Below are 14,844 nucleotides of genomic sequence, written 5' to 3'. Positions count from 1 at the left end.
TGAACACCGATATATAAATAACTCATCTTGGAAACAGGAAAGGAAAACTGATATATCAGAAGTTTACTTGAAAGGCTGAAATTGTTAGGATTGGAAGTACCGTATTTTACCAGAAATAACACCACTCCCCTACCTTTCCTTACTCTCTGTGTATAGGTTGGGTGCTCGGTAATAGACCCCCCTCCCCATTTTTTCCAAGTTTGTCGGCATTAGTACAAATAATTTTTTCGTATTGTTGTACTTCAAAGGCTAATCGCCTCCGGTGACTGAATACTGGCTGGTATTATGTAACGTTTATCAGTGGGAGGTATTTCCAACACCACATACATACATGGCTTATCGGAAAGATTATCATAGGGTGGCTAATTCAACACCACACCGCAATTAATTAGTGATGGCCACAGGTAACATTACTGGGCACAGTAACTTCAACACCACTTATGCACATAGCAAGTGACACCGGTAACATTATCAGGGGAGGTAAATAGAATCTAAAAACATACATGGCCACATGGTTTGTAATATTGGCCTTGTCCAACCCTTGAATGACCTTAGCCGTTAATTGGATGTTAAACAAAATTAAACCAAACCCTTAAATACTTCCGATAAGGCAGTGAACAATTGGGAAACATTTGGGAAATGAGAAACACAACCATTATTTTGTTTGGCCTGAATAATTCCTTAGGATATATGCAACTTCTGAAAAGTGTACTGCATACCCACATCAAAATTGCTTATTGCTGATTAAAGAACTGAAGAATATTATTATTCATGCATTTCAACACAACATGCACTTAGTATGTAAGGTTAACTCCTCAATTGATTAAAGCCAATAGACCTTCAATGGGAAGTAAAATTCCATCATCATCTTCGTCACTGTCCAATATGATGGGGGCTTTCGTGGCAGGCTTGGCCTTGGGCTTTGGTTTGGTCTTTGCCATGGCCATGGCAATGGAAGGCTGTTTGGGGTCAACTGTAGGGGGTACAGAACTGGTCAAGTGAACAGAGGGACAGAGCACATACCTACTGGTCAAGTGGACACAGGGATGGCACAGCACAAATATACTTGACAAATCGACTTTATAAATATTCTCAGAATATGATATACACAAAATCAATAAATGTTTTGTAATGTAATTGAGAGCAAATATGTCAGGCAGGTTGATTAACAGCCTCAAGATGTCTTGTATACTGAGGAAATACTGCTACAGTTATTCAATACTATTAATATTATGCTATAATTGAAATCAACATCGAGTTATGGACCAATCTTAATCTCAGGTTCTTTATCATTGGTAAAATTTCCCTGATGAATTTTCTGTAAATAATTCCCTCAATTTGAAAAAATTGTAATTGATGGGTCCCTCATTAGGACAAATATGTTATGTAACCTGATATAATTGTTTTAAACTGTTTAACTTCATGAGGTGAAGATCTTCATTTTACATAGAATGGTCCCTGGCAGTAAATGTCTATTATATCTATTTAAAATTACAAAGCACTAGGTGTGTATCGCAAGGGTTGTGACGATACGATACATATCACAATACGATACGTATCGCGATACTTGTCACAACTAACTGCACAAATATGTAACCATAGTTTTCCTTGATTTGAAACTTTTAACCTTGATATGAAACAAATATAAAGTGTTTGTACACCATGCTCAATTAATTTGTTATGAAGTGATCTATCTCATAAATTGTAAAGCATATTCCTTTTTTTCAATTATCCTAAATAAACACATACATTCAGATGATTAATTATGTTTGGAAAACTGATCACACTAAAGCCTAATCGTTAATTAACGGTAAGTTAGGTGTTGTCCCTTGTAGTAGGAGGTGATCTGTTGACACCTGACCTGGTATGGGCAGAGCAGGTGCTGTCGGTAATAGAAAATGTTGGTTTTACAAAAATATGTTTCAGAGAAACTTCGATCCATTGATGGGGTACTGAAATATATGATTTGTAATTGTTTTCTGAGCGTCTGCAAATCCAACTGGACCCTACAGCGATATTGGAAGAGTGTGTTTACTTAAAGGCAGTCACTCAATCAGATACCGACGAGGACTGCTAACAGCTGAAATATGGTGACAAAAACACCAAACCAAACCAAACCAAAAGATTTCAGCTTTTCTTTTTTTTAAGAGACAAAAATAATATGTATTTGATTGCTTTCAGTCCCTAAATAATTATCTTTTAAACTGTAATTGACATCATTGCTGGTTCAAACGGTAATTATGTGTCCCTGCAAGTTCCTGCCGGTCAATAGTATCACACGACCTTGACTCTTTGCAATATTTCCATGTGTCATTTTGGCACACTTGAACGTCCAAAATTAAATATTGAAGCATTACAGCATTTTCCATCTCAGAATACTAAAATTACCATGAAATACGCCGATATATTTTCCAAAACGCTGTACTTATCAGTTTAAATCGTTGGAGAGACCTACATTTTTTCGTATTTTACGGTGTAATGTAGCCCTGAATTACAACTTGTTGTGATGGAAAAATGAGTCATACATTCTGGAATTATTACGCGAAATTTTACAAGTTTATTGCAGCAAGAACTTTTCTAAATATTTCTGAAAATGTCTGAAATATTGCCAATATAGGTCGCAATACAGGACTGGTAACAAGTCTAAAAGAGCGGTAACTGGCCATATATAACTTTTTAAAGCATCGTGATACTATCGGAGAATGCCACAATGCATCGGCAATCAAGAAATGTTACACCTCTACATAGCATACATATCAATTTGTAAATTACGTTCTGGTCATACCTTTATCGGTCTTTTTCTTTGCTGGAGCTTTCGTGGCAGTGGTTTTCTTTAATTTGAGTGGTGCTATGGGTTTGAACATGTCTTCCTCGTCACTGTTACCAATGGTAACCGGGTCAGCTGGAAAGCAAGCAGATATTATCATTATTTTCTAAATGTTTGAGACAACTGAAACAACTTAAATCAAGACATTTGCATTACTGTAATAAGCAGTCCACACCTTATAAAAGCCTTCTATCCTTTTTTCTGGTCAAAGCTTACTAGTCTTCACCATTATTTACCAACACATTTGAAAACAAGAGGCCCAATGGGCCTGCATCGCTCACCTGTTATTAATCTAACACTTGTAATCTTAAGATTTCATAAGAACCTATTAAAAGATTTAAACATATGATGCCTCTGACCTTGATTGTCGAACAAGGACATTAGGTTGAAAGTGGATCAAGGTCATTCATTTGAACTAACATGGTAGCCCATCATCCCAGCATGCTACAGGCCCAATATCAGTACCCTGGGCCATTTGGTTATAGAGAAGAAATTGTTTGAAGATTTAAAAGACATCTGACACCAGTGACCTTGAATGTGGGTCAAGGTCATTTATTTGAACAAACTTGGAAGCCCTTCATCCCATCATGCTACAGGCCCAATATCAGTACCCTGGGCCTTTTGGTTATTGAGAAGAAGTTGTTTGAAGATTTTAACATATTTGACCCCTGTGACCTTGAAAGTGGGTCAAGGTCATTTATTTGAACAAACTTGGTAGCCCTTGATCCCAGCATGCTACTGGCCAAATATCATCTACCTTGGCCTTTTGGTTATTGAGAAGAAGTTGTTTAAAGCAAAAAGTTGACGCCGGACAGCCGGCCGGACGACGGATGCCGCACCATAACATAAGCTCACTTGCCCTTCAGGCAGGTGAGCTAAAAATCTAATTGGGCGGGCTTATTTTAGTTATTCAATTACAACACATCTAGATCCCAAACAGATGTACATGCAACACCAGAGATATGGGATGCATACTTGTGGAGATGGATTTATTTCAAAACCCAACAAAAGTCGTGTATTGATAAAAAGAAAGTGAAGGGCTATTCCATAATTTATCATACAGAGAGAGTGAAAGGCACCTGTAATAATGGGTGGTGGAGTTAAAACTAGATCTGTCTACCATTCCTTATATTAAACCACTTTTAAGATTTCATTGGTGATGGGGTCTCTGAAAAAGTACCTCCCACTCCTCCTTACGGTAATTCTGTGAAGTCCAAAATATGGAAAATTTAACCCAACAATGCTGCAGCTACATCATTAATCCATATTTATTTTTTACTTATCAGTTTCTTACGTTTATAATTCATTTTGGAAGTACCCTTATTAACAACATTTCTTTCATCTACTTGAGGTTATATTGTGGTAATCTAGTTTGTCACCCTTTTAATTTGTAACACTCTCTCTGATTGGATACCTTGTCAGGGTCTTTATTTCTAGAGACCCCACTCTGCCGGGGTCTATGAAAGTATGTGCAAGGGGAGATAACTCAAACTAGAATCTCTCTTCATAATAATAAGAGGCCCAGAGGGCCTGTATTGCTCACCTGGATAATAAAGCAAGTTGCAACCATGGGAAAATATTCTTATTACACAAAATATCTCCAATGGTTCAGAAGAAGGATTTTAAAGATTTCAACCTCAATACCCCTACTGGGCCCCACAACTCTGCACACAAAGGGGCCACACCCTCCATTTATACATATTTTTCCCCTCAACCAAGGATGCTTAAGTGCAAGTGGTAGGAGAAGAATGTCCAAGATTTTCCCTCTATTTCCCCTATTGGACCCCGCCTCTCTGCCTCCAGGGGGTCCAAACTCACCGTTTATACAAAATTGAGTCCCCTTGTCCCAAGGATACTCCAGACCATATAGGCATGAAATACCTTAATCCCTATGGTAAAAGAAGGATTTTAGAGGTTTAACCACTATTTCCCCTTTTTGGACCCAACCCTCTGGCCCCAAACCCACAATTTCTACAAACATTAGTCCCCTTTGGCCAAGGATGCTCCAGACTAAATTAGGATAAAATCCCTTTATCCCTACGAAAGACGAAGGCATTTCAAGATTTTACCTCTATTTTTCCTATTGAGCCCCGCCCCTGTCCCCAGGGGGGCCACATCTACCGGTTATACAAAATTGAGAGTCCTTTGCCCAAGGATGTTCCCGACCAAATTTGGATAAAATCCCCTAATTGGACAGCATGTTGTTCTTACACAAGCGACTACAGTTACTCAAGTGCATTCCTGGAAAAAAAACATGGCAACAACTTACATTTTGGAGACTGTGATTGTCCCCAGATATCCATGGAGTTTGTGTCCCCATTAAACTTGTCATCATCATCATCCTCGTCTGATGAGACGATGGCCTTCTTTGATGGAGGAGCGGGTCTGAAAAATAGTTCCATGATTTTCTAGTAATTTTATTTTGTACAACTTTTCAGGTGGTGTTGTGTATAAAATTAAGTACCGTGTTACTATTCATTCAGACAAAGACCACATCTGTTAACCCTTTCACCCCTAGGTAACTTGAGTAGACTGTACCATACATTAATCTGGATGAGTCAATGATGGTCTACAGTGGTGAAAAGGTTAAGTTCCAAGTATTGAGAAGATTTTCACCAGACACAACAGAAATTTGTTATCAGCAGTAGAGGGGTCTATCAAGGCTTGTCATGAAGAAACAAGAGCCTTGAAGAGGCCCAGAGGGCCTGTATCGTTCACCTGGATATCTAAGCAATCATGGCAAAATATTCTCCAAATGAGATCCAAGTGAATATGCCAGACCCCAAGGCCAATCCTTGTAGCATATCTGTATTAGATTTTTCATGCCCAGCAATTTAATGTATGGTTATGGGGTGGGGATCTCAACTGTTTCCAAGCTGTGACTCTAGGTCCATAGGGTTATGGCAAGACCCTAGGATCAATTCTAATATCATGACTGTATATGTCTCTTTTTGCCCAGCATTTATATTTATAGTTTTGGGGTGGGGATTTCAACCGTTTCAAAGTAATGACCCATGGGTTACGTCTGCAAGGGTGGGACAGACCCCAGGGTCTATTCTAATATCAGGACTACATTCGTCTCTTTATACCAAACATTTGTATATATAGTTTTGGGGTGTGGATCTCAACCATTTCAAAGTTATGACCCTGGTACTATGCCTCCAAGGGTGGGGCCAGACCCTAGAGCCATCATAGACGCAAATGTGCATTCTTCTCTTAATACTCAGCAATTGTATATATGGTTATATGGTGGGGATCTCAACCATTTCCAAGTAATAAACTTTTTTTGGCCCCACCCCCTAGCCTGGGGGTTCAGCCCCAACATTTGTACCATTTTGAGTCCCTGCCCCCCATGAATGCTTTTTATCAAATATGATCGATATCCAGTTCATAGTTCTACAGAAGAAGTCGTTTGTAGCAATATAGCCAAATTGCCCCCTTTTGGCCCCGCCCCTCAGGGGTCAGTCCCACCATTTGTACAATTTTGAATCTCCACTCCCTAGGGATGCTTCCATCCAAATATGGTTGATATACATCTATTAGTTCCAGAGAAGTCGCTTAAAGCAATATAGCCAAATTGCCCCCTTTTGGCCCCGCCCCTCAGCCCCACCATTTGTACAATTTTGAATCCCCACCACCATTTGCTTCCAGTCAAATTTAGTTGAATTGCAATCAGTGGTTATGAAGAAGAAGTCGTTTAAAGAAATTGTTGAGGTACAGACGGACACCACGGTATGTCATAAGCTCACCTTGGTCCTTTGGACCACATGAGCTAACAACGGGACAGACCTTGTCATAAGACCAAGTTCCAATACAGGGTACAAGAGATGTTCCATTATTATTTACAATGAAATCGACTACCAGCAAGAAAAGAATGACCTAAAATTATAGGTCATATTACACAAGTTCATGTACAATGTGATATAAATATATTCACAGAATAATTTGGAAGTCATGTGATAAAATGAAATTATGGCTGTACTAACTTCGACTTGGCCGGCTTTCCAATGAAAGAATCTTCTTCATCACTCATTGGTTCATCATCTATCTGGTCTGGTTGAAAGCTCGTCTCTCCCACAGGTTGGAAGTCTTCATTATCAGAGTCTGACTTGATGGCTTCCTCGTCTGACCCATAGCTGTATCGAGGCTTTGTTGCTGTAAATATAACAACTAACATATGACTTACTATGACAAGCAATACATGTGTCTACCAATCAAGGCTATACCAAACAGCTATAACATCTCAGGACTAAAATCCTGTTTTACAGAGTACCAACTCTAAAATTCAGTCAATAATTTGCAAAGAAGAAATGTCATAGCAGGAAATCAAACCATGGATATAAAAAATACATGTTGGGAGTCTTGCGGACAGGTAGATATATTAATTGATTATCATTTATCAAGATTCAGAAAGCCCACTTTTTGACATTGTGTATCAACTTTTTTGTTACTCAGTGTTTTACTGCTGTATTTCATATTAATCTGGATTGTGAGGGTTTAATTAGGTCAAAACAGACTGGTCATTGCTAACAACTGGTTAATGGATTAAGTCAACATGAAATAATGCGATAAAGCCAAAACTATAATACTGATTGCTTGCCTACCATTGGAAGATCGTTTTTATATATATCTATGTTAAGTTTGAACATCATGGTACGTTTTATAAAATAAATTATGTTTCCAAAAATGAACGTGCTGTCAAAAATAACGTGACATTGACATTTGACTGATGATTAATACCAGATATCCCCTGGTATTGTATCATCGCTAGTGACGATATCCAACTCACAAGGGATATGATCACTTTCATACTATTGATATTTTCCCAAACTTCACCAGCAAACATGTAAAAGATCACAGCAAAGAATCAAAATAGGCACACAAACCTGCTGTTCGTCTAGGTGCTCTGTCCCTGCTTACAACTGACTCACGGAAGCTACCGTCCATATCCTCATCAGATACATCCGACATTTCCTCCTCGGATTCATCAGACCAGGGGTTGCGTTTCTTGCCCTTCTTAGGTGATTTCTTGGGCGATTTTTTACTGATGCCTGGCTCAGCCTTTGGTTTTTTGGGACCTGTAGAGAGTTATCAGCATAAGAAGTCGACTACCACTCTGTCATCATTCCTGTTATTTATATTCAATCTAGATTAAAGAAGCATATTTTATTGGTATACTCCTTCGACCATATCTCTAAATGTAATCTTTTGATCTGAACCTAACACTTTTTATGCATTCATCAGTGTTCATTTACCTCTGAAATTTCATAATGAACTATTCCAACCTTTGAATTGGAAGAGTTCAAATGTGTCTTTAAGGGTGAATGAGTTAACAGCCGAAAACAGTGTTATAATTTGTTAAAAAGAAAACAGTGTTATAATTTGTTAAATACTTGAGAGTTAACTGACCCAATCCCAAACCCGAGTAACAGGACAAAGTTATTTGAATTGTGCTGTAAAGAGGAAACACTTAATCAATCATTAAGCATTGATCATACCTTTAATTAATTGCACAACATCAAATCAAATATCACATATATATATGAAGGCTGAACATTCTCCAGATACACCAGAAAACCAAGTATTTTAAAGATTCCTTTCTAGTACTATATTCCCTATCCCTTCCACCTTGACAATGATTGTCTTACGTTGCTGCTTCTTCTTCTCCTCATTGCCCTCTCCTGCTGGCATGCCCATTTCCTTGGCCTTAAGGCGATCAGCAAGACTCATGGGCTCATCATTGCCATCTTCCATTTTAAAGTCTAGCATCTTAGCCTCCTTTCCCTGGAACAAATATGTACACAAATGAGCAAATTCATTAAAATGCCAGGAGGTTGTTATCTACCTGTGCCTGGGTTACTGGAGATCTCCACTTAAGAGTCAATTTATATTTGGCGTGTGCAACTGGCAATTATTTTAGTTTTGACCTAAAGGTGAAGGTCACAGTGACCTAAATACAGCATAGTATTTACCACTCTGTGGCACTGCTACAATAACCCTACGAACTTTGGATTGCGTTCAAATAAACTGTTAATATCATAGCCCATGTGTTGATGTCATAATTGTAAAGTTAGATACTGCTTACGCTTCATGGTGAGCTAAAAATAAAGCCCCTCACAAATATGATCAATTATACAGTATTCTTTACTAACTGTGCAATGAACAAACAGAGAAAAGCTCTAGATAGCTATCAATTTCCCCCCCCCCCCCCCCCCCCAATATTTTCACTTCACAAGGTAGTAGGCTCATATAAAGAAGCTTCAGATTCCCATCTACACATTTCCTGAACTGTGGAGAAAACACTGGATCTCTATCTATTGCTTTAGTTTATGTTAAGTTGGCCATTGTAAAGAAGGTCTACATCTATTTACCAAAGTAGGAAGGAGCATCGCAGACCAGGATACCTACCAGTTTCTTTACTTTAGCGTTTGTAGCCTTGGTCACCTTCTTCAGTGCGGAGTCTATCTGTGGTTCCACACGCCTGCCCATGGGGGACGGCTGTGTCTCAATGATGGCCACTTTCTTGATGCGTGGCTTGCTGCCACCCTTCGTTTTGGTCACTTTTGTGATGCCTACAACTTCATCATCCTTCTCTTGCTGTTCCACTTCCTACCAAAGTGCAACATAATGTCAATTATAACAAGACTGTCAGTGTTCACATACATACAAGGCACAGTAATAAAACTTTTTTTTAAAGTTTATCATCTTTACACAAATGCTTACATAGAGGTATCACAATACACCAAGAGTGTATCATGATATATTGCAATACAGAATTAAAGATATTAGGTCACACTAATACCAGAACCGGATTGTCAGGACCAGCATGGTTTTATTTTTATTTATTTTTAAGTTTTTGTGCAAGGTAGAAAAAAAAATCTGTTATATAATTTAAAAGAACATATTAATACTTACACATAAATTAGAATATGAAAAAAATAAATGATTTAGTGATCCAAATCCTGCCAGGACCAAAAGAATTATTGCTAAAAAGAAGAACAGGATAACCAGGACCAACTATTCATTTTAAGTATTATTAACTCAATAAGCTTATTTTATGTTGTTATTTCATGTAGGAAATACAAGAACACCATACTAAATGTATAAATAAAATAAAAAAGATATGTTTCAAATACTGTTTTTACTTGTTTTTATGGCTTTTGTGATTTTGCTTTTTACTGGTAATGTCAGGACTGGTATGTTTGATATGTTTTGGATTTCTGTTTTAAATCATAATGCAATGTATATATTTTTATATAAACTTGTGCTAAAATACATTTTTATTCATGTCATATCAACTCATTAAGGTAGTTGCATTTAAAAACATGAAAGAAACACATTAAAGCACTTGGTCCTGGTTTTCCGTCTGGTTCTGGTATTAGTATGACCCTGAAATGGCACACATATATGCCAATTCGGGGCTCTCTGATTTTATCAATTTCCGACCATAACCAAACAACAGCGCCGCCATGCGTGGAATAGCAGAACAATGTCCAACAATCCTGTATGAACATTCGGATCTCTCTGACTTTATCAATCACATTTTGTAATTAATTTCCCCACTTGTGCCTCTACGAATGGTGACATCACAGACAACAGGTAACCAATCACTGCGTGTAAAGTATGTTAGCGAGCCAATCAAAGTAGACAAGACTATTAATATCCATGTGGAAACCCCTCAATATTGCTGGTACAGCGACCAATTCTAAAGCTACCATCCTGGGATGGTAGCCCCCAGGATGGTAGCAATACAATGGATGACATAGATTTAAGATTTTTGTCAAACCAACCTATTGAAAGTGTTAGAATTCAAAACACTATGCAGATACATAAAAATATGCCTTTGAAAAATTGCGATACAGCAATATTTCATCTCTGTATTGTGATACAATACGATATACCTATGTATTGCAATATAAAATAAATCCCTCCGACCTACCCTACATTTTTCAGTCATGTAACCTGAAACACATTTTTTTTGGCCTAAAAATATTGAAATATTGATTGAAGTAACTATGAAAAATTGTTTTTAAAGTATCACTGCTACAGTACAACTTACATCTAGAACAGTGAGGAATTCCTCCAGGTCATCTTTCCACAGGTCTGTTTTTGTCTTATGTCGGAGATCGGACAGCTCCTTACTCTGGGGAAGTAAAATACCTTTTTATTTGCTGCCTTAGCAGAGGAGAGAACCTTCATTCATTCTCTGATACTTATAATAAGAGTACAAACAATTGAGCTGGAAACCTGATAAACATGAGAAGCTTTAGTGTAGTCGGTACCTTCATGCTCATTTTAAGTTTTGCTGAACTTTGACAATAGAATTTCTTTCTACTTATCAGACTTCCTATGTCAGATCAAGTTTTGCTTTCATCAGTTTTCTTTGTGATAAAGGCTTTTTTGGGTTTATCAATTTCACAACATGGCAGAATTTGGCATATATAATAAAAGTGTATGGGCAATTCTCCTTTCATCTCTGACAGAGAATCGGACCATACATCAGCCTCCATCTACTCAAGCAGTTCTCTCTCCCTCATTTTGAAAGTCTTATTTCCTACCTTTGCCTCTTTCTGTTTGAGTAATTCCTCCTTCTTCTCACGAGACAGACTCCAAAGTGACATACCCAACAGGTAGTTGAAGTCTGGACCGTCACTGTCTTCGTCATCAGAATCATCATCATCCTGACAAGAAGAAATTGGAGGTAAATCTTTCCTTAAATTTTGTTTTTCACAGTTTTCGTTAAAAACATGTGTTACTGTAAAAATTCAAAAATAATGAACAAGACCTGATATTTTTAATTCATCGTTATTTATTTCATATTATGAAACATGTCTTATAAACTTATATTGATCAATACTAATTGAAGCACACAGGGTTGGGAATGTTTTAATACAGGAGGAAACCAGAGTACCTGAAGAAAACCCCACATGATTGGGCAAGTGACCCCATACCTTATCACGCCTGACCGGTGAATCTCAATATTAACAGTACAATGACCACCTGGATTTATCATCAGGTGGAGTTATCTACCTTTATCTTTAACATGGGCCACTTTCCTTTATCGCGATCCAAATGGCTGAACCAGTTGAACTAGAGTTCTTTGTTAACGAAATAAGGTTGGACCTAATAATCAGATGCTGCTTTCAGGCGAGCCCTGACAAATCCTTGCAAGACCTGCATAAACATTTGCAGGTCCGCAAGGGTTTATACCCGAAAATGTTACATTTAAGAAAAAGAAAAAAATGGTTGTTCCGCATAAACGAACAGGCCCCTTATGTTATAGACTACACCCACCTTTTTGTTCATGTCCTGCTTGGCTTTCCATGCCTTGACGGGATCACTGTCATAGCCTCTCCTCACAAGCGTTGATATCACCTCCTTCTTGGGTTTGTTCTCTATCGATCACAATGAGGAAATAACATTTCAGTTTGATCAATTTATATCATCATCTAAAGCTTGTTCAAGAAATCAGGGGAAAAAAAGGATAAATATTCCATTGTCATTATTTACAATGACATACATGAAAGATTCTCCAATGATATACTAGTTATCTGTTTGCTAGAGCGCAAGGTGATGCACATTTTTTTTAACATTGATAGTACTTGTGTATTGCTGTACAGATCATAGTCCAAATTATCGACTTTTTTTTATATCGGTCTGTTGTCGATTAACGTCAGAACGGCCCTTTCAATCTTTCGATCTATTCTTTATGCACCAGGTGGTATCAATAACAGGTTTCAACAGTATTTTCCAACGTTTTCTATGAGCAATGTCACATGACTTTACGAGATCTCGCGTTACCGAAGGTATTTCCCAACGTTATGACGTAGGCCGGCGAGATTTTAGTCATGTGGCATTTAGAAGGCGGGGGCTATCAAAAAAATAAGGTAAAACAGAGTAAGTTTGAAAAAATATGTTTTTAGTGATTGTATTGGTTGTTTGAGGCATGTAATGTGTGTGAAAGTGACGATTTGTTTCTAAAATATCAGTTTGAACTGTGACCCGGGCCTGGGTCGCTTATTTCCCGCATATTATAGAGGGTCGGAGTTCTGACATTAATCGAAGACAGACAGATATAAACAAAGTCGATAAAACGTCAGAATAATTCGGACTATACAGATCAGTACTGCCAAAACATATTTTTGTATATTTTGGATTTGGTTATTATTTTTTTCCAGCACTTGAAGTAAATGAGCCAAAAGTAAACAAACAAAAATTTCATGATGCCAAAATATATATCGCCACAGCATACGGATATAGGAAAACCATCTTCCAATTCATTTATTATACATCAATTAGTAACTTCTGTGGGCTGTATTTTTCATTGAAGTGAAATTTAGAATAGTTTCAGCAGGAATAACCCTCTTCAAAAATAACATGTCAATAAAGGTATATTTTCATTTGACATTGTCAAAACTTTTCAGTGTTTTCATATCTGTTGTATTAGTTGTGTTCAAGTGTATACAGCTATACGGTAAGAATAGCAGTAAGTTATCTCATAGTAAAGCGTCAAGATTTAGCACACAGAATCGTCAACATCGTACCAACATTTAACCACCATATTTTGAGCTAAGAAATATTTCGCCAATATATTCCAAAATAAGGTACTCCGATCCTTACAACCATTCTAATACCCATGTGTCCTGGATATCACACACAGCCTAACTTACCAATGACCACGGTGCCATCAATCTTCTCAAGGATGAAGCGAGCCATGTTATCAAACCTCAAAGATTCTGCTGAGAGCATCCCCATCATATAATCCTTTCTTTTCTGGTAGAAATCCAAACGAAGAGCATAAAACTCCTTCAAGATTTCTTCCACTGACTCATACCGCTTAATGCAACCGTTATGGTCAAACAGCACCTACAAAACAGAATTAAGTCTATAAATGCTTTGCTTTATCCAAATGATGATGAACTTAACAAGAGGCCCAATGGGCCTGCATCGCTCACCTGTTATTAATCTAACACTTGTAATCTTAAGATTTCATAAGAACCTATTAAAAGATTTAAACATATGACGCCTCTGACCTTGATTGTCGAACAAGGACATTAGGTTGAAAGTGGATCAAGGTCATTCATTTGAACTAACATGGTAGTCCTTCATCCCAGCATGCTACAGGCCCAATTTCAGTACCCTGGCCCTTTTGCTTATTGAAAAGAAGTCGCTTGAAGATTTTACGACATTTGACCCCTGTGACCTTGAAAGTTGGTCAAGGTCATTCAGTTGAACAAACTTGATAGTCCTTCATCCCAGCATGCTACAGGCCCAATATCAGTACCCTGGGCCTTTTGGTTATTGAGAAGAAGTTGTTTGAAGATTTTAAGACATCTGACCCCAGTGACCTTGAAAGTGGGTCAATGTCATTCATTTAAACAAACTTGGTAGCCCTTCATCCCAGCATGCTACAGGCCCAATATCAGTACCCTGGGCCTTTTGGTTATTGAGAAGAAGTTGTTTGAAGATTATAACATATTTGACCCCTGTGACCTTGAAAGTGGGTCAAGGTCATTTATTTGAACAAACTTGGTAGCCCTTGATCCCAGCATGCTACTGGCCAAATATCATCTTCCTAGGCCTTTTGGTTACCGAAAAAAAGTTGTTTAAAGCAAAAAGTTGACGACGGACGCCGCACCATAACATAAGCTCACTTGCCCTTCTGGCAGGTGAGCTAATAAAAAAAAACGTTGTATTAGTTGAGTTACAAAAAATATAACTTTCCTGAATGACCTTTAACCTGACATCAATAAATTCGTAAAGGCCCATTTGTGTTTTCAAGAAAGAAAAGCTGGTGAATCTGATTATGATGTACACTCACCATTGTGTTCTGTGACAAGTTGGTCTGTAGCTTGAACACCTTGTGGAGCCCAGTATCCTCTGCCTGGGCCATTTTCTCAGCGGTCATCTTGACCACAAACTTCACAGTGGTGTCTGTGTGGTACTCCTTGTAGTCTCTGAAGAGGAAATCAGTATCAAAACATCAGGTTGACGGCAAACTGTAACTGTGCAATACA

General features: G+C 37.9%; 1 protein-coding gene across 3 annotated transcripts in view; it reads right to left on the bottom strand.

Annotated features, from left to right (window-relative positions):
- LOC110461167 (DNA topoisomerase 2-alpha-like) overlaps positions 1–14,844 on the bottom strand; it is a 45,772-nt gene that overhangs the window by 3,316 nt on the left and 27,612 nt on the right. For 2 of the 3 annotated variants that reach the window (XM_021514512.1, XM_021514510.1), the window contains exons 20-31: positions 14,649–14,784; positions 13,498–13,693; positions 12,122–12,222; positions 11,386–11,508; positions 10,887–10,970; positions 9,236–9,436; positions 8,476–8,611; positions 7,714–7,905; positions 6,814–6,982; positions 5,097–5,212; positions 2,786–2,902; positions 839–973 (exon numbers count right to left, since the gene is read on the bottom strand). In XM_021514512.1, coding sequence (XP_021370187.1) covers positions 839–973; positions 2,786–2,902; positions 5,097–5,212; positions 6,814–6,982; positions 7,714–7,905; positions 8,476–8,611; positions 9,236–9,436; positions 10,887–10,970; positions 11,386–11,508; positions 12,122–12,222; positions 13,498–13,693; positions 14,649–14,784 — 1,706 coding nt within the window. The remainder of the gene's footprint in view (positions 1–838; positions 974–2,785; positions 2,903–5,096; positions 5,213–6,813; positions 6,983–7,713; positions 7,906–8,475; positions 8,612–9,235; positions 9,437–10,886; positions 10,971–11,385; positions 11,509–12,121; positions 12,223–13,497; positions 13,694–14,648; positions 14,785–14,844) is intronic. The other variant, XM_021514511.1, reaches the window with a different exon arrangement.

This window comes from Mizuhopecten yessoensis, unplaced genomic scaffold (genome assembly GCF_002113885.1).
Source record: "Mizuhopecten yessoensis strain PY_sf001 unplaced genomic scaffold, ASM211388v2 scaffold10585, whole genome shotgun sequence".
Lineage (NCBI taxonomy): Eukaryota > Metazoa > Mollusca > Bivalvia > Pectinida > Pectinidae > Mizuhopecten > Mizuhopecten yessoensis.
This window is presented reverse-complemented; position numbering and strand designations above follow the sequence as displayed.